Below are 26,260 nucleotides of genomic sequence, written 5' to 3'. Positions count from 1 at the left end.
GGCGGGTATCAGCGGGTACCGCGGGCGGGTGCCACGGGCGCGGCCCCGTCTCCGTCGCGGCTCCCCGGCCGCCCCTCTGTAACCCGGCGGCAGCAGCCCCCGCCGCCGCGCGCCCGTTACTGACGCTTCCTATTAAACAACTTCTCACGGTACCGAGGTCTCGGCCTGGTCTTTGTGCGACGCGTCTGTCCGGGTGACGTCACGAAGCAGCGGACGGCTAAAGGCGTGACGTCGCTACTTGCCCGCCGCACGCGCCTTCCGCCGGCAGCAGGAAGCGGCGCTCGGCCGGGCACGCGCGGCGGGACCCGGCGGCTCGATCGCGTCACCGCTTACGCGCCGCGCGGAGGCCGCTCAGCCAATGGAGAGCCGGCCCCGTGCGCTTCCTGTGGGACTCCGCGGTGACGCGCGCGGGGCCCGGCCAATAGGCGCGCGGCGGGCGGTGATGGGCGGCGGGCGCGGCCCGTGAGGCGGCGCGGGGAGCGGGCGCGGCCGCAGGGGCGGCGCCCGCGAACATGGCGAAGACGTACGACTATCTCTTCAAGCTGCTGCTCATCGGCGACTCGGGCGTGGGGAAGACGTGCGCGCTGTTCCGCTTCTCCGAGGACGCCTTCAACGCCACCTTCATCTCCACCATCGGTGAGCGCGGCCGGGCCCCGCGGGTCCCGCCTGCCAGCGGCCGGTTCCGCCCGCAGGAGCGCGGCTGCGGCGGACGCGGCTCCCGGCTCGGGCCGCGGGAGCGGAGGGGGCGGCTTGGCCGCCGCCGGGGTCGGTGCTGGGCCAGCGGCGGGCGTGGGCCGGGCCCGGGCCGGCGGCCTCGGCGGGGCTCGGCCCCATCGGCCGCGGGAGGCGCCGCTCGGTTCGCTGGCTTCGCTCGGTCCGCTCGGCGCGGCGGCGGGCGGGGGCTCCGCCGGTCGCTCCTGGCCGCGCTGCCGAGTGCGAGCGGCCGCTGCGGGCTCGCCGGCGCCTCCCCTCGCTGCGGGGGTCGCGCTGCCGGTGCTGCGCCTGAGGAGGGGAAAACCCGAGCGCTGCAGCCGGAGGGAAAAGCGTCCGTGCGGGCCTTCGGCAGAAACCGCGAGTAATGTAGTCGCTTCTCGTTCCAGGTATTGACTTTAAAATTAGAACGATAGAGCTAGACGGGAAGAGAATTAAACTGCAGATATGGTAAGAGTTTCCTTCCAAAGCCACCCGCGTTAACCGTCCATGCGGTGCGGGGCGGTGGCGGTGTCGCTGGGGCCTTGCTCCAGCCGCGCTCCGCAGCGGTTAGCGCTAGCTCGGAACCCAGACGGTGGCTTTGGTGCCTCTAAAGCCCGGCTCAGCCACGTTTAATTAAAACTGCCGGTGGCTTTGGCTTGCGCGTGCTGGCGCGGGCGGCTCGCCTGAGCGCCCCTGCTCTGTCTGTTGCAGGGACACCGCCGGGCAGGAGCGATTCCGAACCATCACGACAGCCTACTACAGGGGAGCGATGGTAGGAGCCGTGCGGGTTGTGCGAAGCCTCGACCAGGCGGTTCGGCTTTCGCGGTCAGACCAGCTGGGTTTGGTGTGGAACGCACAGAGCTGTCCGGCCCCTGACGTGTAAACTCTGCCTAGCTAAATATTTACAATATTTACAGTTGCGCTCCTGTTTCCAGCGGTGCCAGAGCTGTGCTGGGACAGCGCGGGAGCTCCCAGAGGCAGCTCTTCTCTGCTCTGCAGATGCGCGTCCCCCACGCCTTATCTAGCGAGGCACAGACTGCGATTAACCGTTACGTAGAACCGTGAACCAGCTTTTTTAAAACCAGTCCTTGTTACGTTGCTCCTTTCTGCTATGGACGAGTCCTTAACTCTTGCTTCAACTGACACTAGCTGAAACAATCCATCTCCTTCTTAATCTTTAGGGCATTATGTTAGTCTACGACATCACCAATGAAAAATCTTTTGAAAATATTCGGAACTGGGTCAGGAATATTGAAGAGGTAATTTCTCTATTTACTTACTGAATATTAAAAGATGCTATTTCTTCCTCCAAAAGTAGCTGAAACCTAAATGCTTCAGAATTGTTAAGTTTCTTTTGAATTCACGTGCTGAAGGGTACTTGGAAAATAAAAGGAATAAAATCAGTAATAACTTCTGGAATGTCTTGGCTCAGCAGCTCGTTGTGCTGGCGCACGCGAGCCGGCCGTGGGGACCGTAGCCCCGCTAGTGACGAGGGGAACCTGCAAGATGCTGTTTTCCTGCCACGACAAGCGAGCCGAGCGCTGTCGTTGTGCAGGACGCGCCGGGCCATCGGTGCCCACAGTGAGCTGCTGGGATGAGGGGTTGCGGGGAGCTCGTAAACCTGCGGAAAACGCTTAGCACCAGCATCTCCATGTCAAGTACTTGCTGTGTGCCTCATCTTTTTGACAAGATTTGTCTGAAAACACCCAAGCCAAAGTCCTTTCGTTGACCTGTTTCTATCTCAGCATGCCTCTCCAGATGTTGAAAAAATGATCCTTGGGAACAAATGTGACGCAAATGACAAAAGACAAGTTTCTAGAGAGCAAGGGGAGAAGGTAAGTGCTGTAGCTTTAATGTATTTCAACTTAGACTTTTCAGAGTATAAAAGTTGGGTTCGTTACTATCTGTACGCTCCTGTGGTACCTGGGTGGTATTTCTAAGCGGAACTATTGAACATCTGCCAAGCTGTCGTTGCAATACATTTCCCCGCTCTGATAAAAAGATGAGTCTGTGCTAAGGATTCACTAGTCAAGATGTGTGAGGTGCAAAGCAACGAGCTGGCTTTTTTCTTAGAAAAAGGAAGCAGCAGCATGCGAGAGTTTGACATTGAGGAAATGCCTCTTTTTGGCTGAAAGCCACGGAGACGAGGTAGGCAGGATTGTCTTTTCTGGCATCAGATGTTAGTCAAGGTAGAGAAGGTGCTTTGCGCACTGCAGACGTTACGAGACTGACAAGATACCTGTGCAAGAAAAAAAAATTAAAAGGCAAAGGAGCAGATGAAAACCTGTGCAGAGTATAAAAGAGCAGAACAAAGCCCGGCAAGAATAGATGCTAATAGGAATGAGATTTAGTTCCTAATTTTTGCAAATTGTTCTGCTTGAGTAAATCCCCAGGCTGCTCCGAATCACAGCAGGAGGGGCAGATCCCGTGCAGTTGGTTGTATTTAGGGCTGTTCCCACAATTATCCAACTAACGTGAAACCTGCTTTTGTTCAGCTCGCTGCAAGTTTTGGAATTAAATTTATGGAGACGAGCGCAAAAGCAAATATAAACATAGAGAACGTAAGTACTGTAACCTTTCTCTTCTGGTCGTTGTCCTGTTTGTGCAAACAAGCAATAAGAACGCTTGCCCGTCCCGGCTGGATGCAGAGCGCGGCTGTTAGACGCTGCAGATGGGCTGTTAAGGACATTTCCGTGCAGTCTGCGAAGGCGTTGTCTAACCAATGTTATGCTAATTTATGTAAATTGAACTTGGCGCTAAGCGCATAACGCAAGGGTGTTAGAGCAAACTGTGTTAGAGCAGCACGCTGAAAAGCTCGGCTTGTGTCTTTGCATTCAAGAACGTGATGGATAAAGGGCGACGTTTTGCCGCTCCATGAACCCTGGAGGAGCCCCCGGGGCTGGTGCGCGCCGTTGGGGTTTGCAGGCTCAGGAAGAGGGTGGTGGGGTTGGAGAAGGAGCATTAAAACCTGGGGGGAACGTGAAAACGATGTCCTTCAGGAGTTCGGTATACGTAGAAACTTGGGAAGGCAGCTTATTGCTAGACAGAATGGTTAGAATATATTTTATTTACCACATAACACTTCACTGTTTTACTTGTCACAGGCATTTTTCACTCTTGCAAGAGACATCAAAGCGAAAATGGACAAGAAGTTGGTGAGTAACTTCTACTTGGTCCATGCTGTATATAAAGAGGAGAAAAAGTTTAAAAACCCAACCAAAAGCCAAATCGCAAGTACCGTTTCACCGTGTATAAGAAATAGTTTGTGGTCCGTTTCATGGGGGGTGCACTGAAGGTTATAGAAATTTATTTTTAGTTTTGTCAAGCTACACTCTGACCTTGGCTTATAAACAGTTGTCTCTGCATTTCAGGAATTAGCTGTGGTGGTTGAGGTTTTCTAAATAAAACTGTCTTTTATTTGTTTTATTGAAAGTCAAGTGAGCGGTAGAGCAGTTTAATGATCTTTCTTGCTCTTGCAGCCTGAAAAACAGGATCATATAAATTAGACATACAGGAGGCCCACTTCATACTTCAGGGTACTCTTCAAATGAGTATGTTTAAAAATAGGTGAAGAACTAATTAGTTTTTTGATAACCTTTGCGAAAGCGTCCTGAGAAACGATTGGGTTATCTTTTGTACAACAAATTAACGTCTATCAATGTCAGCTTGTTCTTTATGAGACGAAGCTAACGAAGATTCCTTCTGCTTTTACTGAGCATTCCACCTCCACAGGACCAGGCGTGTGCTGATAGAGCCGTGATATTTTGGGTCTTGCTGACAATTCCCAAGTGTTTCAGCAAGAGCCAAATGCCCTGTAATTTTTTTTTCATCTCAGCTGTAATTGAGTTTCTAGAAAGAAGAAGAATAGGAGTGAAGACTCCTGTGGATTTCAGCAATGGTTTTTGTATATGGCAGGCTTGATTCAACAAAATGAATAGATGAAGTGTGGGTGCTAGAAGCTGTTAAGTATAAATCGGTAACTGAATATTCTTTGCGTCTTCAGGAAGGCAATAGCCCGCAAGGCAGCAACCAGGGAGTCAAAATCACACCAGACCAGCAAAAGAAAAGCAGCTTTTTCCGATGTGTTCTTCTGTGAGGGACACGGCCTTAATCTGAGCAACTGCTCACCGAACTGGACTGTGCCTGTTCTGAGTGAGATTTCCTCTGTCTGTGGACTTAGCATTTTCAACGTACCGTGTCACTTTGTGACCATCTGAATAAGAAATTGTTTATTTTAGTAATTGTCTGACTCTTCAATTTTGGAGATAAAACAAGTTTATTTTTGTCAGGTTGCCACTGGGCACGTGTATTGTCTAGCAGAGGGAGTACAGCTCAATGTGACCTGTGAGACAGCACCTTTGCTGACAGGCTTCGATCTTTTTGTTCGTATCTGTAATGTATCCAGATTAGAAAGATTAAGTTATGATCAAAATAAGAAACTGAAATGCCGATGTTAATAAAGTACAGGTATGTGTACATGATATATGTGCATATCCATGTCTGCAGACACATATAGAACAATCGCATCAAAACATCAAATAAATGCACTTAGTAAGCAGTACGGGCTTATACCTTTTCAGAAGGTAGAAGGAAGCTTTCTGCATCTCCACCTCTCTGCTACTACAGAGAAAATCCTTTATCTGCCTGTTAATTATTCAGTCGTGTTACTCTAGACAATCCACAAGTACAATTGAAGTTTAAAAAAAAAAAAAACCATCCTCCTAAAGGAATCTCTATTTTTTTAAAAAAAAAACCAAAGTGTGCTGTAAATATAGTGGATCCTTACCATCAGGAATTACTTTATCCATGTTAGACTTGACCATGCTTAATTAAGTACTCCAGAGGTTTAGACACGTTTCACAGGAGACGATAGCCACAGTGAGTCCCGTGCCGATGATCTGTCGTCTGTTTTTAGAGCAACAGACCCTGGTTCGGGTAGGGACGCTTACTCAAACTTTGTAACATTACAACGGGCGGCTTTTTCTTCTCCAGTTGAGAACGACTCCAGATCTGTCATGATGTAGTAGCTAGTTATAAATTGTGACAAGAAAATGTATTGCACTGCTTCCAGTTGTGTGTTCTCATGCACACTCGCTCACATATGCAAATAAACGTTGCACATATGAACACTTTCTGAAAACAAACTTTTTTAAACTGAGATTTGCCTTGCTGCTGTGTACTGATCATGTCAGATTCCAAGCAGCGACAAACCTGTTAATAGCGTGCATCAATGCAAATGATGTTTAGTCCTCAGTGGAAATGTTCTATGTATTTATTCCTATAAACACAGTCTATTACATTCCGATGTATAAAACGTAAGAGCCAGGCAAAGCTCCCAGGTAGCTAATTGCTCTCAGTTCAGAGGCTGTAAGCCTGACTGTTAATTAGACTGACAAAAGGAGCCAGTAAGAGCCATCTACTTCCAAGTCTGCTGTTCAGTGATTGGAATTACGGTGTATTTAATTCAGATGAACATATCAGCTGCGTCCTGCAACTCACTGGAATTGTTAACACGCTTTGTTTACATTGACAACTGCACTTAAGGGTAAAATTAAAGCTGATTTTAAAGTTAATGAATTTACTCACCAGTTTTGTTTTCTTCAAGTCTGTGGTATCATATTCTGGCCTCAAAGTAGCACTCCTAAGTGTTACTGTAGTTAAAGATCTATCAGATTCATAATTAAACTTTATAAATCTGCAGCATGCAATTGGGCTCAACAGGAACACTGCCTGTTTTTCTAAAATGGAAAAAGGAAATTTTACTGTATAAGTTACTGTTTGGGGTTTTTTTAAATGCATTTTATATGCTACCAACCTTTTTTTTTTTTAATAGCTAAATTATTAAATAGCTAGCAGATTACAATAAGCTCTGTTAATGATTAAAATCATACGTAAAGTTTTTCTCTAACCAGAACCTTACGATGTGTTGGGGTTTTTTTGTTCACTTGTGGCTTTTTAGTGTGAGGACTTGGTGAACGTGCACCGTAGCGGATTACGCGCAGATGTGTCTGTAGGATAAAACCATGCTAAGCTACTGAAGAACCTTCTAGTCAGTATGTGCTTCAAGGTGTAGTTAATACAGAGCTATAGCTCGGACAAGCAATGCTTCTATCTCGAGAGAAGGATGCTTTTAAAGAAAGACTTTGTGTATGCTTCCAGAAATTACTGAGGCAGAATTGGGGAGGTGATTAAGGCACGGTCTGAGTGTTGTTTTCCTACACAAAATGGATCCGTTTAATGATTTGTTTCTGGCTTAGTAGTAAATGCGGATCGTCTTGCATCCATCCTTCCACTTTAACATAGCCAGATGTTGCGGCCAGGCTTATTTTTCAAAGCGACTGGAAAAATGAGCGGTTGGTCTAACTTGGTGTTGCAGGCTGTCCACCATGATGCTGGGTGTTGCCCATTGGCAGTATCTAAATCGATAACTCATCTTGAGATGAGAAAGAAAACCATATTGTTTTACAAGTGGATAAAACTTGAAGGATGGAATTGTGTTTTTCATTCATTTTCTAAATCTCGCATTAATCCTTTGCATTCAAAGCTAACTCTTTGTATGTGAATACCTTTTGTTTAAACTTACGCTGGTTGTTGCACATGTTTATGTACCTAATTTATACAAAGTGATTGGTTTTACTCAATGAACAACTACATTATTGCCTGATCTCAGGAAGTTTCACGCAGTTACTGTGACTACAGTCATCACTGTACTTTTAGGGTATAGAGACTACACCGAAATTAAATCAGTGTGAGCAATATGAAACCTAAAATGCAAATGTAAGACGGGAAAAGGCTAAAGACACTGCAGTTGCATGTGTGCTTGGCTATGTGTCACTAAATACGGACATCAAATCTTGGATAAGTACAATATGTAGTTGATGTTTCCATCACATAATTAAATGACTGGTTTTTAAGTATGGATGTTATGGAAACCACAATGATCAAAAGAGGTATTGCCTAAATACATACAGTAATGTATTTATATCTAAGCTTTCTTTAAGGGGGAAAAAATCTGAAATTTGTTAGAAAATTTGTAAAACTGAGGAATTTAAGTAGATAGGAAAACTAACAACTTGCTTACTACACACACTCTCAGTGTCTGAATGCCACTAAACTTTCGGGTAATCAATTAACACTTGGTTTGTAGAGAAACAAACCCATTTTTGAGCATGCTCTCAAATTCCCTTACTTTAATGAGTATCATAGAATTCTGTGGTTGACCTTATTTTTGAGGCTGGCTGCAATATTTCTGATAGTCTTCACCCTTTCAGGTGTAGACCTGTCAGTGGCTCATCTGTCAATAAATGGTGGAACTGCTGATTTTAACACTTTGCCATTTTAACACTTGCAATGTCTAGGTCCTGTGCTGATAGGCACATCTAATGTTCCTTGACATCAGAGCCTTATGCCAGCATCAGACTTTCAGCCTCAGATTTATAAATCCTATGGATTATTGTAAGTCTCTTTACTGCTGCTGAAAATTATTCGGTCTCTCCTTTCATGTGAGATGCTAATCATCTCGCTGACAATTGTTAAGGGTTTTATTGTGGTGGTGGTGGTGTCTTTGGCTGATGATCATGCTCAAAAGCTACCGTGATTTCTTGTTCTCTTGGACTTGAAATGGTTGGGGTTTATGCTGGAGAGGAAACAAACAGCTGTGTAGAGGATGGTCTCCATTTGTACAAGACGTTCATAGGGGTTGGGAAAGAATGATGACTAACTTCTGTCTTCGTGTATAGGTTAAATAAAGATCTGTTCAATTGAACGGTAACGGTAACGTGCAGTCTGATTATTTCAGGCTTCCTTATTCTTTGGCCCATCTCTTTCACCGATCATTGGAGTTTTTGTTTCTGTGGGTAATACCAGTTTAGCGGGCTGGTCTCTCTAGCCTTTCTGCAGGAATCATATGTTCTATGTTGAGCGTGAGTTGGGACTTATGACTTAGTTTTGAAGGGAACTTAACGCATCCCAATATTTTTAAAGATAACCAAATTGTGTTTTTAGAACGACTGCTTTTGGCTGCCACCCTTTCCACATTACAACTGCTTTCTTAAACACCTCTCATTGATTTTCACATTTGTATTAAAAACAGAACTGTTGTTTGTTACAGTATGTATGTTTTTACTCTGTTGTACAGGACCCTGAGCACTGCATAAATAAACTTCTTATGAAAAGAGAATTTTACAAACTCAGTTTGTCAGTTGTTCGTCATTTGTTCATATAGATTCTTGTGTGGAATATAGGGTGTTTCTAAAAATAGAAAAGAAGGACAGGATAGCAGGGTAGGCTCTTCTGTCTTTCAAAGTATGTTGAGTTGACTTTTCGTTATAAATTCTGAAACAGCTCTCGCTATTCTCAGAACCTGTAATGGACTTCTGTGACATGCTAGCACAATACTTTAGCAAATCGATTCACTGGACCATTTGTAAGACTGTTAAAGCTGATCAGAGGAGTTGTTCACGCAATTTTGATTAACCATAATGTTTTTGAAACTATTTTCAAGGGGATTTTACTGGATAAGGCATTTTCTTAGGAATTTTTCTAGAAGCTATAATTTGATACAAGTTCCTTCAGTACCTGGTGGTGTCTGAACTTTAAAAAATATTTCCCACCTCACTGTCTAGGCCAGATTTGCTCTAGCTGGGGGCGGAAATAGACATTTTGTTAAATTACAGGGAAATCTTGATGAAGAGCTTTATGAATGGTTCCTTTTAAAGAGGTAAACAAGATACAGAGTTCTCTGACTGGTTCAGTTACCAGAAATTGTCCTCTTTGGTCCTCTCATTTTGCTCTCTCATGGAGTGTAATCTCGGGTGAAGTAGTTGTTGAAGGTTCAAGAAGCACGTCTGTCTGTTTCACTAGATTCAGATTCGAATGTGGAATGTGCTATTAAAAAAAGGAAGTAATGATCACTTACGTATCACTCCTCTGTATTCAAAAGGATTCACTACAATTAATCCTAGGACCGTACAATAAATTGGAAACTATTTTGTGAAGCACTTGCAAAGAATAGGTACATTAAATAAATGCAAGATCTGAGTGCTGCTTTGTGCAAGACGTGTCAGAAACCGTATTAAGGCTAAGTTACACATTGAGTGAGCTAATCTCATATAATTATCAGTGGAGTCTAAGTGCTAATATTAACTTTTTAAGTTCCGAGGACTTTGTCATGTAAAAAGTACATCGGAGGTTCAAAAAGCAAGTCAAGAAGCCTCCACGATTTTTCAAGCATCTGTTTTCCCAGTCTTTGCAATGGGTAGCTCTACTAGAAACTGTCAGGGAGGAGTGATGATCTGTAATGGCTGAGGAGACCTAAAACACGCTTCAGACACTTCTGACAGAAAACCTAAGAACAATTTTGTGTTAGAAATTAAAAGCAAATATTACCTGAGGAAATCTGGAGCTCGTATTATCATACGCTGAAAGTCTTCCAAAGAAAGCTTGCCGTCGTTGTCCGCATCAGCTTCGTAAATCACCTTTTCACATACAAGGCTAACTTCCTCTGGGGTAAGTTCATTTCGGGTTAATTTGTTAACAGTTTTCTCTAGATCTGATTTGCATATGTAATCGTCATTGTTAAAATCTGTCAAAGGAAACAAAATTAATTCAAAGTGACAAAAGTCGGCATTTTACGTGGTTGACTGCCAAGACCTAATAGGAAGAAGGGTTTGGCTCCCAGGCCGTAATGTATTTGTATAAACAGAAATTTCAAATCAGAAAGGAAGTCTTGCAGTTATCCGTATTTGCTTGTATAAAAATTCAATAACAAAGTAAGATCCTAGAATCGTTTTTCCTTATCTTACGTAATGGTAACAATTGTAAATAGTTTAATGGCTAAACATAGCCTAGCCATAATTAAATCATTCCAGCGAATCGGTACTACTGAACTAAATGCAAGAAATAGTATGAAGTTAAAAGAAGAGAATGGGCTGGTCAGTTTTGCTGAGAGTTCACTTTTTTAACATCTTTGCTGAATCATGGACAGTTTAAATCATAAAAAAACAGATTGTTTGTTGGATATATTGTTTGGCTTTAGCTGATCATGAAGAAAGTAACTGAAAATGGTACTGTAAAAAAGAAAAAAAAAAATCTTCATATTTGTCCTTGGAGAAAAAATGCTAGAAGTGTGCTTCCCTGCCTCCCACCTCCCCCTACCAAAACCACCCTACAGATTTACGGGCAGCCAAATCCCTTGTGCTGCACTTTTCCAAGCAGCCCCTCAGACAGAAGTATTTCTTAAATGTTTATCAGCTCTTGAAAACTGCAGATAATTTCAGGTTGTAAATTTTGTAGTAAACCCTAATCCTAAATAAGTAAGAGAAGAGGGGAGACAAAAGACAAAGACCAGAAGTCTCTAGGAGAGAGAAACAGACATTCAAAGGCAACAAAAAGAAAGGCTGTATTAAAAACATACCTAACTAGAAATCATTATAGTGGAAAAATGAGTATTTTGCATCCCTACGTGAGCTGCAGGATTTCCCCAAAGTTTACTTTCTATGCATGTCTCACCATAAATTTTAAAAGCATAATAAGCTTTCAAGTCTCTGGGAGCCATTTCACTCAGCACTGAAAACATGTCCAAAAAATCATCTAAAGTCATATTGCCGTCTCCATCCTCGGAGAAAACCTCTGCTATCCGCTGGCGGAATGGATTGTCCTGGGAAACAGAACACAGGAGCAAGGGAAGGTCATCTTTACTAGCATTTATTTCAGTGCAGATAAGACACACTTGGAGCGAGATTATTTTTGTTGTAACCCCTTTTTGGCAAATACTCCCCTTTCTGCTATCACGTTCTTGTCTAATGTTGTGTCAGAGGTAGACACAGCTGCAACCTTCTTTAACCTTTGTGCAATTTCAGGGTGTTTTCAGGGAATCACTAGAAGCTTCCAGACAGACTTTCAATTTCAATAGCCAAAATTTACTTGTCTTTCAGCTTGTCTCCCAGTAATTAGTACTGGATGAATTATTAAAAAAGGGTAGAATAAACAGAAATGTGTCACTCGATTCCAGTTGTGTTCCTCGCCCTGTACCTTCAGCTCTGGCATGCTGCCAATGAGTTCATAGGGAAGTGTCACGGCTGGTTTATCTGTGTAGTCGAGCGGAACTAGCTGTGGGGCTAGATCCCGGTATCTGTGAAACAGTCTGAAACAGAAAGAAAGGCTTGTTCAGGGAACAAGTTATTGACACCGCTGAGAACAATGTGCTTGCCTTTTCCCTATCATTCTTCACACTTTGCATCCTTTACCAGATGGATGGTATCAGTCACTAAATAACATTTAGTATGCTCTGTAGTCGTCGGTGGAAGAGACAGTATTAAAAAGAACAACATAGTGCAACTGCTGAAAAATACAAAGCCTTCATGCTTACAGAACAATTAGGTGAAAATGCTTACACAGGTCAGGCAGCCAAACTGCTGGATACCGTGTATCTGAAAACAGATTTTTACGGAGCTTCAGATGTACTTCTACATTGTCAGCAATGATATTCAGGCATGGAGTGTAATTATGATTTATGTATTTACACTAACAAGGCACAGGACCTTCAACCTGAAGGTCCACCTAATCAGTTTCCGAACACATAAGAATTTGTGGCAAGGCGAAAGGGATCTATTTTCCATGGCCACAATGAATGTGACCAAAAATAATGGGCTTCAACTGGAGCATGAAAGATTCAGCTTCAATGTCAGAATAAAACCCTGAATGCCTAAAGCCATGGGCAGGAAGAGAGATCTGGGACCAACTCTACCAGGTTTTTATCCACCCCAAGTATCTTCCTGTTTTTCTGTAGAACTCGGGTTCAAGAGACAGGAAATGTGCATAATAATTTGAATGAATGTATTCACCACTTTTTCAGCGTGCTATTTGCTTCAGTTCTTGTGCTAGAGTAAAGATCCCACTCACAGCTGCTATCAACAAAACAATAGGACAGAATTTTAGAAGGGATCCCTATCAATAATAAATGTCTTATTCATGACACAGTTATGGTTCTGGCCTCTGTTTACTACAGGGAAAGGCAGGCAGATTTAGATTTCAATTATTGCAGAACCATTCCTATTTTATCCTGTATAGAATTCATACATAGATATCAAGCTTCTAAAGAGGGACATGCTCCGTACAAAATTGTCACTTGTGCTCTGCCCTTCAGAGAAATTTGCAAAAAATGTGTGATGACATCTTGAGAGATGCCAAAACCGAACACTTCCCCTTCTGTTAATATGCCCAGTGGTTAGGAAAGGCAAATGCAACTTCGATATTATGTACGTTACTATCTGGTAAGTATTTCTTACGACAAGTTGAGGTTTTCAGTGAAGGCTCTCAGCCCCCCATGAACAGACTACTGAACCTGTCTTTATCGGATCCTTTGGCCAGAGATTAATTAAATGGAATGTTCAATGAGGTGCGTGAAAGCTTTGGGGAAAATGCACCTTAGAGTATCAGCGTAATTATTTACATGAAGACATGAAAAAAAAGGTGAATAAAATGTGACACAACCATTAAGGTTTTCATAAAACAGGCAAAGTATCCCAAAGAACAACAGTATACTTTGAAGCATTTGTCATAAAACAAGGTGAGGGGAACATGGATTTCACTGGCAAGGTATGCACTAAAATATAACTTATTACATTTATTTCTGATGGAGACACTGGTACCTGAATACAAAATTCAGAATTCTGGCTCAATTTAAGATAGATAACATAGGGTTTGTACATAAAAAAGCAACAAAAATGTTCAGATTGTCCAAAGGTATCGCTTTAAATTTGTGTAAATCCATTTTTAAATTATTTTTTAAAAATACCTCACCCTCTATGTAACCTGGTTTTATAGCAATCTCTGTACTTTACACACAAAATGCACATGCAAGACTTACCTCAGAATTTCTTTCCTTGTAAAGAATGTGCAGTCCTATGAAATAAGAAAAGATATAACATGCAGTGACAGTTCTTAGCATGCATTGGTGCAAACTTTTCCACTACAGTGACTTAAAATGGAGTTATATTGTAATATATGTGGCCAAGCATTAATGCTCTTTCTTTCCGGCATGTAATTAGGAGTATTTTATAACCCTTCTTCTTGATGTAAGAATCAAACTATGTTACTAAAATCTTTGCTGTAATTTAGTAGTCCTACCTAGTAATTTTTAAAAGAGATTGTTTAAAAAAAGCCCTCAGCGTTATTCAATGTTCTGTCCAAACAGCCATTTAGTTTGTTTTATACCTGATATGCATCCAGTTGCTCTGGAGTGAAAATGGTTTGCTTGTTGCCCATTTCTAGCTCTGAATGCTGCTTCTTGTCCCGTCATTCTTTCCTCAAAGGCACCCTTATAGGACGTCTGGGTATTCAGTTATTAAAAGCTGCAGCAATGAGGTTCAGGTATAGCAGAGGATCAAGTAACCAGCTTCCCCGTTCCACAGGCTGCAAGTACCATAATAGGAGCATTTCATGGAATCTTTAGTCTGGCTACTCAAGGCTCTATCCAGCATTGCTCACCCGTCTCCTGCGTGCACAACGAAGGCTCATGTTGCAGTATTTAGCCAAACCACAAATAGCTGCTTTTTGTGTCTTTGAGGGAGCCGGTAGACTTCATGGATCGTACTTTTTCATTCCTTCAGACATGGTAAATTACCTGAAAAGTGCTAGTAATGTCTGTCTTCTTTAAGAATTAACACCAAATGCTAGAAATTAGTAACAGCCATGGTAATCCCTCGTCTTTTCCTTCTCACTTTTCCCTATAATACACATCGCACACCAATGCTAATGGTAGTTTTTACTGGAGATAGTGTCTATAAAGTTTGCTCACGCCCTTTATTCTGCATTATCTGCTAACACACATTACCACTAGTTAACGATTATTAGCGTGCCATTATGCATCTATACTGATACATATATGGCCTTTACACTGAAAATACGTGTGAGTATAGAGTCCGTACATGTGAGAAGGAATGTGGTGTTACAGGCCGTACGAAATATGAAAAACAAGGGGGGGAGGAGGAACTGACTGTACTGCAGCGTGTGGCAGGCCGCCTTATTTATTGATCACAGGCAGGCTGTCAAATTTTCATTTCTTGGCCATTCCTACCGTGCGGCCGGGCGGGCCCCTCTGTCCGGTGGAAAACCTATTCACCTCAGCGAAGGAACGCCGGCCTCACGCATCGGCGTGCCTTCAAATAACCAAAAACTATTCCGGATTGTTCTCTTCGGCCCGGAACACGGCGTGTGGGGAGGGCCGGGCAGCGGAGCTGGGGCAGGGTCTGGAGCACAGGGCTGGTGGGGAGCGGCTGAGGGAGCTGGGGGTGTTCAGCCTGGAGAAGAGGAGGCTGAGGGGAGACCTGATCGCTCTCTACAGCTGCCTGACAGGAGGGGGCAGGGAGGGGGTGTTGGGCTCTGCTCCCAAGGAACAAGTGGTAGGACGAGAGGAAATGGGCTCAAGCTGCACCAGGGGAGGTTTAGGTTGGATATTAGGAGAAATTTCTTTACAGAAAGGGTGGTCAAGCATTGGAACAGGCTGCCCAGAGAGGTGGGGGAGTCCCCATCCCTGGAAGCATTCAAAAACCGGGCAGAGGTGGCACTTGGGGACATGGTTCAGTCTGGCCTACCCTTGACTGGTTTACTGTGGACTTGGTAGTGTAGGTTAATGGTTGGACTGGATGATCTTAAAGGGCTTTTCCAACCTAAACGATCTATGATTCTATGACCTCCGGCCTGGGCTCGCGGGGCTCGCGGCGGGCTCCCCTCACGGAGCCGGGGGACGCAGCGTTGCCGCGGCAACGGCGCCGCGCGCCTCCAGGGGGCGCCGCAGCGCGGCGGAGCAGCCATGGCGGACTACGAGGCGGTGCAGCGCGGGCCGCTGCGGCTGAAGGGCGGCGGCGCGGCCCTGGGGGCCGGCAAGCGGTGAGGCGGGGCGACCGGCCGGGGGGCAGCGGGGAGGGCGGCCGGGGGGCAGCGGGGGGACCGGCCGGGGGGCAGCGGGGAGGGCGGCCGGGGCTGCGCGCTGACCGCCCGCTGCCCGCAGGAAGAAGAAAAAGGCGAAGGAGAAGGCCCAGATCCTGGAGCAGATCGTGAGCAGCAAGAAGCAGGAGGAGGAGAAGAAGCGCGGCCTGGACAAGCGGACCCCGGCGCAGGTGGCCTACGAGAAGATGCAGGAGAAGCGGGTAGGGCTGCCCTGCCTGGGCCAGACCCCGTCTGGGGGCTCGGGGGGGGGGATGTAAAAACCCCAGCCGACCCCTCAGGTGCGGCCCCTGAGGGGCCACGAGCGCTGGGAGTAACTGGCCTCTCTTGTCTCTGCCTCCAGCAAATGGAGAGGATCCTGAAGAAAGCGTCGAAAACCCATAAGCAGAGAGTGGAGGTAAGCTAAGTTATCCTGGTTTGCTCAGGCCGGCGTGTATTTGTCAGCACGCAGGCTTGTTGGGCTGGAGGAACTGTTTCGCCCTCGTGAAACACGGAAGCAGGAGGCAGAGGGTCTTGGGTTCAGCGGTGGCCGTGTCAGCAGCAAAGAGTAAACGTTTTCTTTCTCCTTCTCTCCCCTAGGATTTCAACAGGCACTTGGATACTCTGACTGAGCATTACGACATTCCTAAAGTCAGCTGGACTAAGTGAATGGCCTGCTTTTCAAGGCTTTGGATCAGGAGTTGCGTTCTGTTTGTACTGAACAGGGTTGCCATGTAAATCTGTGTATTCTCCACATTGAATGTTTAGTATATCTTCTGAACGTTTATGACTTGTATTTCATTGTTTTGGTTTTTTAAAACTAAATATTCAACAATCTCTTCTTGGCTGATGAGCTCTGATTTATCTAGGTGCAGAAGGCTATTTTTTTTAGCGCTTAAAGCGGGGTTAAGGCCCAAATCAATTGCTGGAAAATGTTCCTTTGTTTGAAACTAAGTTTTTCCTTTTTGGAAGCCAGGAGTCTGTCAGTCTCACATAGCATAAGCTCTTGTAAGTTATAGGAATTGTATGATTTCTTTACCTGGAGTCCTTTCAGAGGTGGGGGGTCTGCTGTAACTTGTAACTTCCATGCAACTTCTCATTAAAATGCTGCTTTCATCCTTTTGGCGCTGGCTTACCCATAAAATCAGGGGCAGTGCGCTGATGGAACAGTTGTTTGTGCGTGGAGTTTTTGCAGTGCCTTGCCTGCCTTTACAATTTTTGCTCCCTTTGAGGGATGATGTGTATCTTGATGTTTAAAATCCTAACGTGCTTAAACCCGAATATTGTTCTCCAACCCGAATGCTGTCGCTGTTTGGGCCCTGGGTGCCCAGTGCCTGCCCCGGGGCTCCCACCCCAGCCGGCCCAACCCTCCCGGAGGGCTGCGGCCCCTCGTCCCGGCGCCCTCAGCGCCCAGCCCCGCTCCTGCTGCTGCTCCGGCGCCCTGGGAGCGTTTCCCGGCGGGGAAAAAGGCCCCGGGGCCGCCCGCACCGGGACTATTTAGCACAGGGTGCGTCAACGGCTTCTTCCGCGGCCGCGGCGGAGCCCTGCGCGTATCCCTCCCCGCAGCAGCCGGGTCTCGTGTCGTCACTTCCTGCCGGAAGTGCCGTGCGGGAAGCGGAAGTCGGGGTGGCTGCGGCCGGGCGGCGCGGCGGCCCGGGCGGGAGGCGGCGGCGCGGCGATGTCGGCCAGCGCCGTCTACGTGCTGGACCTGAAGGGGAAGGTGAGGGCCGGGCGGCGGGGCGCTCGGCGGGGCCTCCCTCGGCCCGGGCCGCTGCGGGGGTCGGGCGCGCTCGGCTCTGCGAGGGGCCCCGGGATGGCGGGGGGCCCCGGGATGGCGGGGGGCCCCCGGCCTCGCCGGCGGCTGCGGCAGCCGCTCTCCCCTCCCCGGCCCCTCCTTGCTGCCGGCCCCGGCCGCCCCGGCACTGCGGTCCGAGCTGTGACGGGGGGTCGTGGCCTGTGGCTCCTGGTCGCGGGTACCGATGCTGAGGGAGGCGGCTGCTGGCGGCCGCCGTGCCCGCAGGGCCAATTGGAGGTGGTTTGTCTCAGAGGAGTTGCATGTGTTCCCATCTTAAAAGCATTATTAGGCCATGTGCAACAGTAGGTGAAGAATAACTCTGGGAAACATTAATACGTGACGTTGCAATGAAAGATTAGGAATTGCATTCTGATCAGCAAAGTATTTTGGCCTTGTGATTTGCATTTGTAGTACGCATAGAGGCTAGAGTGAAGCTTGGTGACTTTTTTAAAGTTACTTAGGCCTTCCAAATATCTTGTGCGTTGGTCTTGCGTGGTAACATCATCTCATGAAAGAGAAAAAATACAAGGATTCTGTTCCTCTCTTTATAGGTTCTCATCTGTCGGAATTACCGTGGAGATGTGGACATGTCAGAGGTGGAGCATTTTATGCCAATCCTTATGGAAAAGGAAGAAGAGGGGACACTTTCTCCTATTCTAGCACACGGAGGAGTTCGTTTTATGTGGATTAAACATAACAACCTATATCGTATCCTTTATCCTGCAGATAGCTCACATATGCTGATACGCCAAGTGCTGCTGTATTTTTGTTGTTCGTGTTTAAATGCCCAGCTAGAGAATGGATGAAATGACATAAGGAGGCTCTATTAAATAAAGTCAGTTTATGCTTTGCATAGTGTAATGTGCACCAGCAGCATAGGGTGCAGAAAAGTGGTTCTGTTAATTTTACTCTAATAAATTATTTCCTGAATATTTATCTTCATATCTTGTTAGACCAGAGGTACTGTTAATTAATTAACTCTTAGGGGTTTTGGCCAACTCTAATTGCCTCAAGGCTTTTAAAAATGCACTTAGTAAACATTTTTTTTGAATGGTGACTTTGAATGCATGTTCCTGAACATCCTTTATCAGTTGTTGCGACTTCTAAGAAAAATGCTTGTGTATCACTGGTGTTTTCATTTTTATATAAAGTAGTTCAGGTGAGTATGAAATTTCAAAAGTAACTTCTGTCTTCTTTTCAGTTCTAAATCTGACCTAAATAGAAGTGCGTAGAGCTTTTGCATTTTTAAAGAACTCTATGGTAATAGCATTTTTACTTTATATTTTATTATTTTGTAGAACTATCTTCCTAACCACTAATAATGGAATTGATATTTTGTAGCTGAGTAGGCAAAGGATGTGACACAATGCTGTAAGTAGTTGCACAAGACCTGAGAACGCAGAAGAGAATTGTGAACTTGATGCATGAGTAGTGGCATATCATATAGATTCTATGTTTGGTTCATCTGTACTTGGCATGAAAAGTAATTTTTCCAGAATAAATATTTTTCATAATAGAGTTGCTTCTAGGATCCTCTAGCTCTCTTTTAATTGAGGTGGGTTTCCTGAGGCTAATCTTCTGAACAGAATGCTGTTTGTCAAGTATGGGGTTTGGTTTGGGGCTTTTTAAAAATTACTATTTTAGATGCAAGAATACATTCTGAATGTGCTGTACTTCCTCAGTTCATGTCCTCCTTTTTCCTCTCCCTCCTGTCATTTTGTTTCAGGTTTTTTCTGAATATTTCAAGGAGTTGGAAGAAGAGAGCATTAGGGATAATTTTGTTATTATTTATGAGTTGTTAGATGAGCTTATGGATTTTGGTTATCCACAAACCACTGATAGTAAAATTTTACAAGAGTAAGTATCATTCTGCATCACTTACAGTGACAAACTCTTTGGAAAGTTTTGAGCGTTCTTCCATACGCAAACAAATGTTTTGGCTTGGTCTAGTTATGAAAAAAATTGATTCTCATTTTTTTCCATGCCAATTATGTGGCTGTAAAGGTACATCACTCAGGAAGGTCACAAACTTGAAACCGGAGCTCCGCGTCCGCCTGCCACTGTTACAAATGCTGTTTCATGGAGATCAGAAGGGATAAAATACAGGAAAAATGAAGTGTTCCTGGATGTTATAGAGTCTGTTAACCTTTTGGTGGGTACCTTTAACTTTTAATAAGAATTGTAATAGGAAGTGCTGAAAAGGGCTTATTGTCTGAAAACCTGCCGGGGTACAATAAAAAGTCAGACTGCCTGTGGCTGCTGTGCTGTGATGCTCCAGACAATGTCAGCCATTAAGACTGAGTACCCATAAGGGCTTCCAGTAGGCGAATAATGCTTTACTTGGATGTATTGCTAATTTCTGGTATGTTCTTCGCTGAAAGGGCTGTCAAGCACTGGAGCAGGCTGCCCAGGGCAGTGGTTGAGTCCCCATCCCTGGAGGTATTTAAAAGACGTGGTGCTTACGGACACGGCTTAGTGGTGGACTTGGCAGTGTTAGGTTTACGGTTGGACTTGATGGTCTTAAAGGTCTTTTCCAACCTAAACAATTCTACAATTCCTTTCCTCCTCCTTCTGTGCCCATCACCTCCCTCACCTAATTCTACTCTACTGGACTAATTTCTCAGGAGAAAGACATCCCAGAAAACTTGGGACATGGGGATGGGGTGGGAGTATTGTTTGATGTCATGACATACCACAGCAGAGCAATCTTACCTTTCTTTTCTTTTTGCTTAGGTCAGTGCCAATGGAAACGTATTACGGAGTGAGATAGTTGGATCCATTAAAATGCGAGTCTTTCTCTCAGGAATGCCAGAGCTGCGCCTTGGTTTAAATGACAAAGTTCTCTTTGATAATACAGGCCGTGAGTATTTTGGTGATATCTCAGTAATCATGAAGGGTGTTATCTGAAGTCTTAGGTTTTGGGATGCTTGAGGTTCAGCTGAAAGGATTTGTTCTAGGATGATAGAAATACTTCCTTTATCAGTGTAGAAAACCACATTAGTCTTGTGTGACCTTACCAAGCAAAGATGGAATACCATGGTAATTCATGGTAACCATCTAGTGTTCCTCATCTCTTTTTTTTTTTTTTTTTTTTCACTGGGACTTCTGTAGTCCTAAAAACCTCTAGCAAGCTAAAGAAAGTATTGGCTAAAATGTCAGCAGGTAACTACTTTGCTGTGTAACTGGCTGTGATGAGACTTCAGACATAATTTGTGTAGCGCCTTGAAATGTGCATTTTCTGTTAGGTGGCAAAAGTAAATCAGTGGAACTGGAAGACGTAAAGTTTCACCAGTGTGTTCGTCTCTCTCGCTTTGAAAACGACAGGACAATTTCTTTCATTCCGCCCGATGGAGAGTTCGAACTCATGTCTTACCGTCTTAATACCCACGTAAGTCTGGATGTCTGCATTTTTTTTATATGATAATGTTTTAGATTGTAGGCAGAATTGCTGCAAGACTTTCCTTTGCAATTAAGGCCTAATTACAAGGGCTTCAGGCTTTCCCTTAATTTCTTTTTTTTTTTTTTTTTTGTAAGTATGGGCAGCATAGTGGTTTTCAAGTTAACTGTTAATAGCAAAGCTTTGTGCTCGCTCTTTTTGGAGGAAGTAAGAATGAGTTTAGAAGTAACTTGGCAATAAGTCTCTATATTTTCAACTACTATTGAAACTGTTTCTGAAATACCGTTCCTGTGATGAGTTTTTTAAGCTAACTACATGATGAAATGTCAGTGTATCAATTCATTGTGCTTGACAACAACAGTATTTATGTCATTTAATTTCATTAGAGTGCTATCCACAGTGATAAGTATAGCTTTCCTTTCAAAAAAGGAAAAATTCTGTATAGACAAGTCTATAATGTGCAACAGGAAACAACAAATGAAAAGTTCAGTATTTTTTATTTTAAGGGCAGTAGTTTGAATTATTTTTAGGGCTTGTCATAGTTCAGTCCCCAGTGTGTTAAATTATCAAATATTTTGGAATGCAAGTGTTTGTTATTAGGGATTAATCTGAGACATACACTTTTAAGCCTATAATTCTTGTAACACTTCATCACTGGTATATCAGTGCTTGCTCATTTGTATATATTTTTTTTTTTTTTAAAGAAAAACACAACTTGTTTGTCATTTCAAACACCACAGACTTTCTGTTTTCCGTGGGGTTCACATGTTGAGTATAGCTTTAGGGGAAGCAACATTTTCATGACTGTGTCAAAGTAAAACCTACAGCTGTTAAAGTGTTTTTCCCCCTCAGGTAAAACCGCTGATCTGGATTGAGTCTGTGATTGAAAAACATTCCCACAGCCGCATTGAGTACATGATCAAGGTCAGAAGTTCTAAAATAATTATGACTAATTTTAGTCTTCTCTTTCATTTGGTTTCAAAGCTTGACCAGCAGCATGTGCATTTTTGTATAAGTATTTAGTGTTTCTGTGGGACTTGCATCTTTTTGAAAACTTTATTCGTAAGTTACAATCTCTGTGTTACAGTTCTGTTTCTCAGTATGTAGATCGGGGTGGCGGGGAATTGTGTGTCTCGCAGCTCTGAACTCACTTGCATAATGGAAATATTTAGAGCCCTGCTCTTCTGACTTTTTTTTTTTCCCTTCTTTAGGCAAAAAGTCAATTTAAGCGTAGATCAACTGCCAACAATGTGGAGATTCACATTCCAGTTCCAAATGATGCAGACTCGCCAAAGTTTAAAACCACTGTTGGAAGTGTCAAATGGGTTCCAGAGAACAGTGAAATTGTCTGGTCCATTAAATCTTTTCCAGTAAGTGTTATTTTTAGTCTTATCACCTAATAGTGTGATAATTGCTTAACGTTAATATTTTATGAATGTTCAGACTCTGCCTAAAGCAAATTCTGACAGTATCAGACAAGTAGTACTGGCTGGCGTCTTCCTCTTTTTCCTTACATGAAGGCTTGGAACTTGCTAATAAACGCTGGAGATACTGTTGGGGGTTTTTTTTATTGTTTTTAACTGGGATAATTTTCAGAACCAGGTTAGAGAGCAGATTTTTGAGCCATGTCTGTGGATGGTGTAATCCCTTGGCCTAGATCTAGCAGCAGCTGTTCTAGTTTGTCAGACTGTGCTTCTTGGGTGGTTCCATGAGCATGAGCTCTTTCAAATGCTCGTGGTGTGGTAGTAGAGCTGTCTGTCACCGTTTAATGAGGATGGTCAGCAGCACCCTTGTCTTTTGAGTATGAGGCTGGAACAAAATGAATTATGCCTCAGGCTGGTCCTAATCTGACCTGCATCCTTAAACAGAAAAGTATTTTTAAAATATAAAGGAATGCTCACTTTTAAGCCCTAGAGAAGAGCTGAAATGAATACTGGAGTTCAGCAGTTTGACATTAAGAAAACCACTTGTATTGTTGCAAGGTTTTTTTTATTTTTTTGTTTCAAGAAACAAAAAATCTGTCCCTTTTGGGTAGGGTGGAAAAGAATACCTGATGAGAGCTCACTTTGGACTTCCGAGTGTTGAAGCTGAAGATAAGGAAGGAAAACCTCCCATTAGTGTAAAGTTTGAGATTCCATATTTCACCACTTCAGGAATCCAGGTTAGTAGTTGAAAATAAAAATACTGGTACGTTAACATGCTAGGCTCTAAACACACAGTTTTTCTCATTGTCTTGATTCCTTTTCAATGTTATCCATAAAACATTTTTGACCAAAAAAAAATTTTTTTTTTCTTTTCTGCTAAACGCTGCTTGGCTGACATGGGAGACTGTTTCTTAACGTATCTTTCTTTCCAGGTTCGCTACTTAAAGATAATTGAGAAGAGTGGCTACCAGGCTCTCCCGTGGGTTCGTTACATTACCCAGAATGGAGGTAAATGGAAGGCAATAGACTGTAGACATCTCCAACTTGCATGTTTTGTTTCTCCAGCGTACACCTACAAATTGAAACACACAAAACCTTTTTGCTCGTATTCTTGAGTACTAAACTATATGGTTTAGATACACATTAGATTAAGGTATGCTGCTTTTTGCAGTCACCTTTTTTGGTGTCCTAATGAAATACCCCATGGGATAGTTCAGTAATGCTGTTCAAGTATTTTGTAATTAAGCTGGGATTCGCTGAGATTTTTGGAATGTAAATTTAAAAAGAAATTGCTCACACATCATTCTGCCAGCTTTAAGATGTGTAAGATGCTGTCTACTGAAAGATACTAGTTTGTTAGCAAGTAAAAGTGGTGGGGTGTTTTGTTCGGTTTTTTGCTTTTTGTTGTTTTTCTGATCTAACTTTTTCTGGCATGGAAGCATGACTGCCTGCAATTACCTTAATCGCTTTAGAGCTCATTATCATGAGCTTCTAAGCAAAGATCTGGTTTTATTTTATATCACTTCATCCCAATTTGCTGATCTGCTTTACTACTTCTGGTGAGACAATTTACTAAAACTGTTTTTTGGGTTTTTTTTCCCCTTTACAGACTACCAGCTTCGAACACAGTAAAACGCCCTGTAAGCACCACAGACGACAAAACTTCAGGCCTAGAATTTGTTTGCAGAAGCTTCTGTGGTACTGAGAGCTGTGAATGTTGTTGCCAAGGGTCTTGTTTCTGCAATCTTGGATTGGCAGGAGAAAGATTGGAAAATTACTGTTTTCAATAATGTGTTTGAGCATTTGAACCATTAGTATTGATTGTGTGAATATTTATTTCATTCTTAGAACGTGCTGATCTTGCTGCTAAATGCTAATTACATTAGGAATAGCAGTTACCTTGAGGAGCCAGGAATACAGAATGAACCTTGAGAACGTCTCGTCAATGCCTTGTCCCTTACAGTTGCAAAGTTTCTAGTATTCGCATTTTAGGATCTCTACAGATGTTGGCAGTGTTATGCTACAAATTAGGGAGACGATTGTGCAATTAAGTGACTGCTGAACACTTAGCTGTATTTAGCCCAAGGTATTTATTTTTTTTCTGCGCACATGGGTGCCTTAACTCATTCAAAGCTCTGTTAAGTTATAAACATTTATGGAATAGGAGTTAAAACTATCTGAAGTCCGAAAATACTATTTGCGCTTTTTGCGTGGTTTCAAACCAATTAATCTGACAGAACAACTTCAAGTGAAGGGTTTGGAAACAGAGATGGGTTTGTTAAAGACTAAGTTAACTGAGAACAAGAGATTACAGGAGTAAACGTCTATGGGAGCACCTCTGTGGAAGCACGATGATTGCTAGCTCAAGTCAGTCGAGCTGCAGACTGGAGAGTTTCAACCGTGTGATACCCCTAGGGTATGGAAACCCTATGCCAATTAACTAGTATTTGCCTTTTTTTAATTGCTATTTGTAAAACAAGTTCAAACCTGTAATATGTAGGCATAAGACCTTAGATTAATTATTAAAAAAAAAAAGGACCAAAACAGTTTTGGAGGCGATGAAACTTGGTAGGAAGATTGGGTTTTTATTGTTATTTTTCCAGATAGTAGTAATATACTCCAACCTCTTCCTGAAAATTGATTGTTGTTTTTGAAGAGGATGATAAAAATACAGTTGCCATCTTTCTTCCAGCTTGCCTTTGTGTTAATTTAGGGCAAATACTTCCCTTTTTTGTTATAGTTGGCTAGAATTGTTTAACTTTATTTGCTCTAAGGGGGATGCTTTCTTTCTCAGTCTTTTCTGTTTGTAAACAACTATTAGTATAACTTCCTGGCAGAATGGATAACAGTTCAGAATGTTATACTTAAAGGTAGTTGGTTTTTTTTTTGCATGCAGTTTCATTTGTTTCTGAGAAGCTACCTAGTGTATACATAGTTATTTTGATTTTTCAGAAACATTTTCTTGGTTATCAGTGTTTTCTTTAAACAATTTTTAGACTGTTTTGGTTTGAATTTAGTATTCCTGACAGATGCTAAACTTAAACCATCAAAATCTAAATGTATGTCTGTAAATGTGATGTAATACACTGCACAAGGTTCTCCATACCTCTCCATTGACAGTCCTTGACTCTCCCACAAGATTGAGAAGATATTTCAGTTCTTGTCCCCACTAAATCCTTGTAGACTATATATAGAGATATACTTGTGTACACAGTATATGCTATTAGCAAAAAATCAACTAAATTCCCCTGAGATGCAGCTGCTGTAACGTTACAGGAAGATCTGCCTCGGAAAGGACTGATACCTGAAGGTATCGAGGCGATACCCGGGCAGCTGGTTAGGCAACGATAGGTGTGGACACATCTGTCCTGGAATAAGGTTACTGTGTTTGTCACCCAACAAGCTTGATGTTGAAACAAGGTAAATGATCTTGTTCAAGATTTTGGTTCCACTACTCATTTTCATTTGAACAATCAAGCTTATGAATGGACTAAAAATTTTTATATTAAAACTGTAATTGGTTGACAAATCACTTTCTGATGACTCTGTTCTTTCAAAGTGTTCACTTTAATTATTTGCCTGTAAAATGTGACTCTTAATAGCTTCACCTGTTTTCCTCTTGAAGATTGTATCTTGCGGACCAGAACAGTGTTTTCTCATATTTTGTCACAATTTGATGCTGTTTTGATGATGGGGCATCAGCCGGGCTTGTCCAGGAAGTAATAAAGGGCAAAAAGTCTTTGAATCAGTTGCACTTCACTTGCTCTTTTTTCAGTTTGATCTACAGCAAGTTGTAGCCTGTAATCTTAGAGTACCCTCAGTTGTTCTAATACAAGGCCTGGATAAGTGGAACTGAACTTCGTAAAAGCTGCAAGTATTCATATTCCTGATCCCTTTACCAAATACTGACAAATCTTTGCTTTTCTGTTGTTCTCTGCAAAATTCACCTATGCACCATCGCATTAGTGCTCATTAGCACCCTCTATTTCAGAAAGCAAAAAAACCACCTCACATTTTCTTCCATTT

At 43.3% G+C, this 26,260-nt stretch overlaps 4 protein-coding genes across 6 annotated transcripts; 3 read left to right on the top strand and 1 right to left on the bottom strand.

The window, feature by feature from the left end:
• Positions 1-508: 508 nt before the first annotated feature.
• RAB8A (RAB8A, member RAS oncogene family) lies at positions 509-8,833 on the top strand. 2 transcript variants are annotated; one of them, XM_075723456.1, is made up of 8 exons: positions 509-636; positions 1,101-1,161; positions 1,405-1,465; positions 1,875-1,952; positions 2,439-2,528; positions 3,189-3,254; positions 3,798-3,848; positions 8,067-8,833. In XM_075723456.1, the coding sequence occupies exons 1-8, from the start codon at positions 513-515 to the stop codon at positions 8,169-8,171; spliced, it is 636 nt and encodes a 211-aa protein (XP_075579571.1). In that variant the 5' UTR covers positions 509-512; the 3' UTR covers positions 8,172-8,833. The 2 variants fall into 2 exon arrangements, with proteins under 2 accessions (XP_075579571.1, XP_075579570.1); XM_075723455.1 differs by lacking the exon at positions 8,067-8,833 and adding an exon at positions 4,697-5,486.
• Positions 8,834-9,450: 617 nt separating this feature from the next.
• Positions 9,451-14,840, bottom strand: CIB3 (calcium and integrin binding family member 3). Its single transcript, XM_009478333.2, has 7 exons — positions 14,816-14,840; positions 13,909-14,317; positions 13,562-13,596; positions 11,725-11,836; positions 11,203-11,350; positions 10,081-10,276; positions 9,451-9,579 (listed from the first exon to the last, which is right to left on the bottom strand). The coding sequence occupies exons 2-7, from the start codon at positions 13,957-13,959 to the stop codon at positions 9,558-9,560; spliced, it is 564 nt and encodes a 187-aa protein (XP_009476608.1). The 5' UTR covers positions 13,960-14,317; positions 14,816-14,840; the 3' UTR covers positions 9,451-9,557.
• A 665-nt stretch (positions 14,841-15,505) lies between these two features.
• FAM32A (family with sequence similarity 32 member A) lies at positions 15,506-16,457 on the top strand. The gene is made up of 4 exons (XM_075723742.1): positions 15,506-15,582; positions 15,704-15,842; positions 15,983-16,036; positions 16,219-16,457. The coding sequence occupies exons 1-4, from the start codon at positions 15,506-15,508 to the stop codon at positions 16,285-16,287; spliced, it is 339 nt and encodes a 112-aa protein (XP_075579857.1). The 3' UTR covers positions 16,288-16,457.
• An 825-nt stretch (positions 16,458-17,282) lies between these two features.
• AP1M1 (adaptor related protein complex 1 subunit mu 1) lies at positions 17,283-25,944 on the top strand. Of its 2 annotated transcripts, XM_075723616.1 has the most exons (12): positions 17,283-17,338; positions 17,965-18,121; positions 18,505-18,572; positions 19,140-19,270; positions 19,418-19,565; positions 20,147-20,273; positions 20,659-20,801; positions 21,663-21,734; positions 22,022-22,180; positions 22,846-22,971; positions 23,167-23,242; positions 23,844-25,944. In XM_075723616.1, exons 1-12 carry the CDS (start codon positions 17,297-17,299, stop codon positions 23,864-23,866), a joined length of 1,272 nt encoding a protein of 423 aa, XP_075579731.1. In that variant the 5' UTR covers positions 17,283-17,296; the 3' UTR covers positions 23,867-25,944. The 2 variants fall into 2 exon arrangements, with proteins under 2 accessions (XP_075579731.1, XP_075579732.1); XM_075723617.1 differs by lacking the exons at positions 17,283-17,338; positions 17,965-18,121 and having other exon boundaries at positions 18,546-18,572; positions 18,712-19,270.
• The last annotated feature ends 316 nt before the right edge of the window (positions 25,945-26,260 follow it).

This window comes from Pelecanus crispus, chromosome 20 (assembly GCF_030463565.1).
Source record: "Pelecanus crispus isolate bPelCri1 chromosome 20, bPelCri1.pri, whole genome shotgun sequence".
NCBI lineage: Eukaryota > Metazoa > Chordata > Aves > Pelecaniformes > Pelecanidae > Pelecanus > Pelecanus crispus.
The sequence above is the reverse complement of the archived record's forward strand: the minus strand, read 5'-3'. Positions and strand labels throughout refer to the sequence as shown.

Coding starts and splice junctions, on each gene's coding strand:
- AP1M1 (XM_075723616.1), top strand. CDS start 17,297: ATGTCGGCCAGCGCCGTCTACGTGCTGGACCTGAAGGGGAAG. Junction 20,274..20,658: donor TCTCTTTGATAATACAGGCC/GTGAGTATTTTG, acceptor ATTTTCTGTTAG/GTGGCAAAAGTAAATCAGTG. Junction 22,972..23,166: donor TCACCACTTCAGGAATCCAG/GTTAGTAGTTGA, acceptor CTTTCTTTCCAG/GTTCGCTACTTAAAGATAAT.
- FAM32A (XM_075723742.1), top strand. CDS start 15,506: ATGGCGGACTACGAGGCGGTGCAGCGCGGGCCGCTGCGGCTGAAGGGC. Junction 15,583..15,703: donor GCCCTGGGGGCCGGCAAGCG/GTGAGGCGGGGC, acceptor CGCTGCCCGCAG/GAAGAAGAAAAAGGCGAAGG. Junction 16,037..16,218: donor CCCATAAGCAGAGAGTGGAG/GTAAGCTAAGTT, acceptor TCTCTCCCCTAG/GATTTCAACAGGCACTTGGA.
- CIB3 (XM_009478333.2), bottom strand. CDS start 13,959: ATGGGCAACAAGCAAACCATTTTCACTCCAGAGCAACTGGATGCATAT. Junction 13,597..13,908: donor AGCAACTGGATGCATATCAG/GTATAAAACAAA, acceptor CTTATTTCATAG/GACTGCACATTCTTTACAAG. Junction 10,277..11,202: donor TTATGCTTTTAAAATTTATG/GTGAGACATGCA, acceptor TTCCTTTGACAG/ATTTTAACAATGACGATTAC.
- RAB8A (XM_075723456.1), top strand. CDS start 513: ATGGCGAAGACGTACGACTATCTCTTCAAGCTGCTGCTCATCGGCGAC. Junction 1,953..2,438: donor GGGTCAGGAATATTGAAGAG/GTAATTTCTCTA, acceptor TTTCTATCTCAG/CATGCCTCTCCAGATGTTGA. Junction 2,529..3,188: donor CTAGAGAGCAAGGGGAGAAG/GTAAGTGCTGTA, acceptor GCTTTTGTTCAG/CTCGCTGCAAGTTTTGGAAT.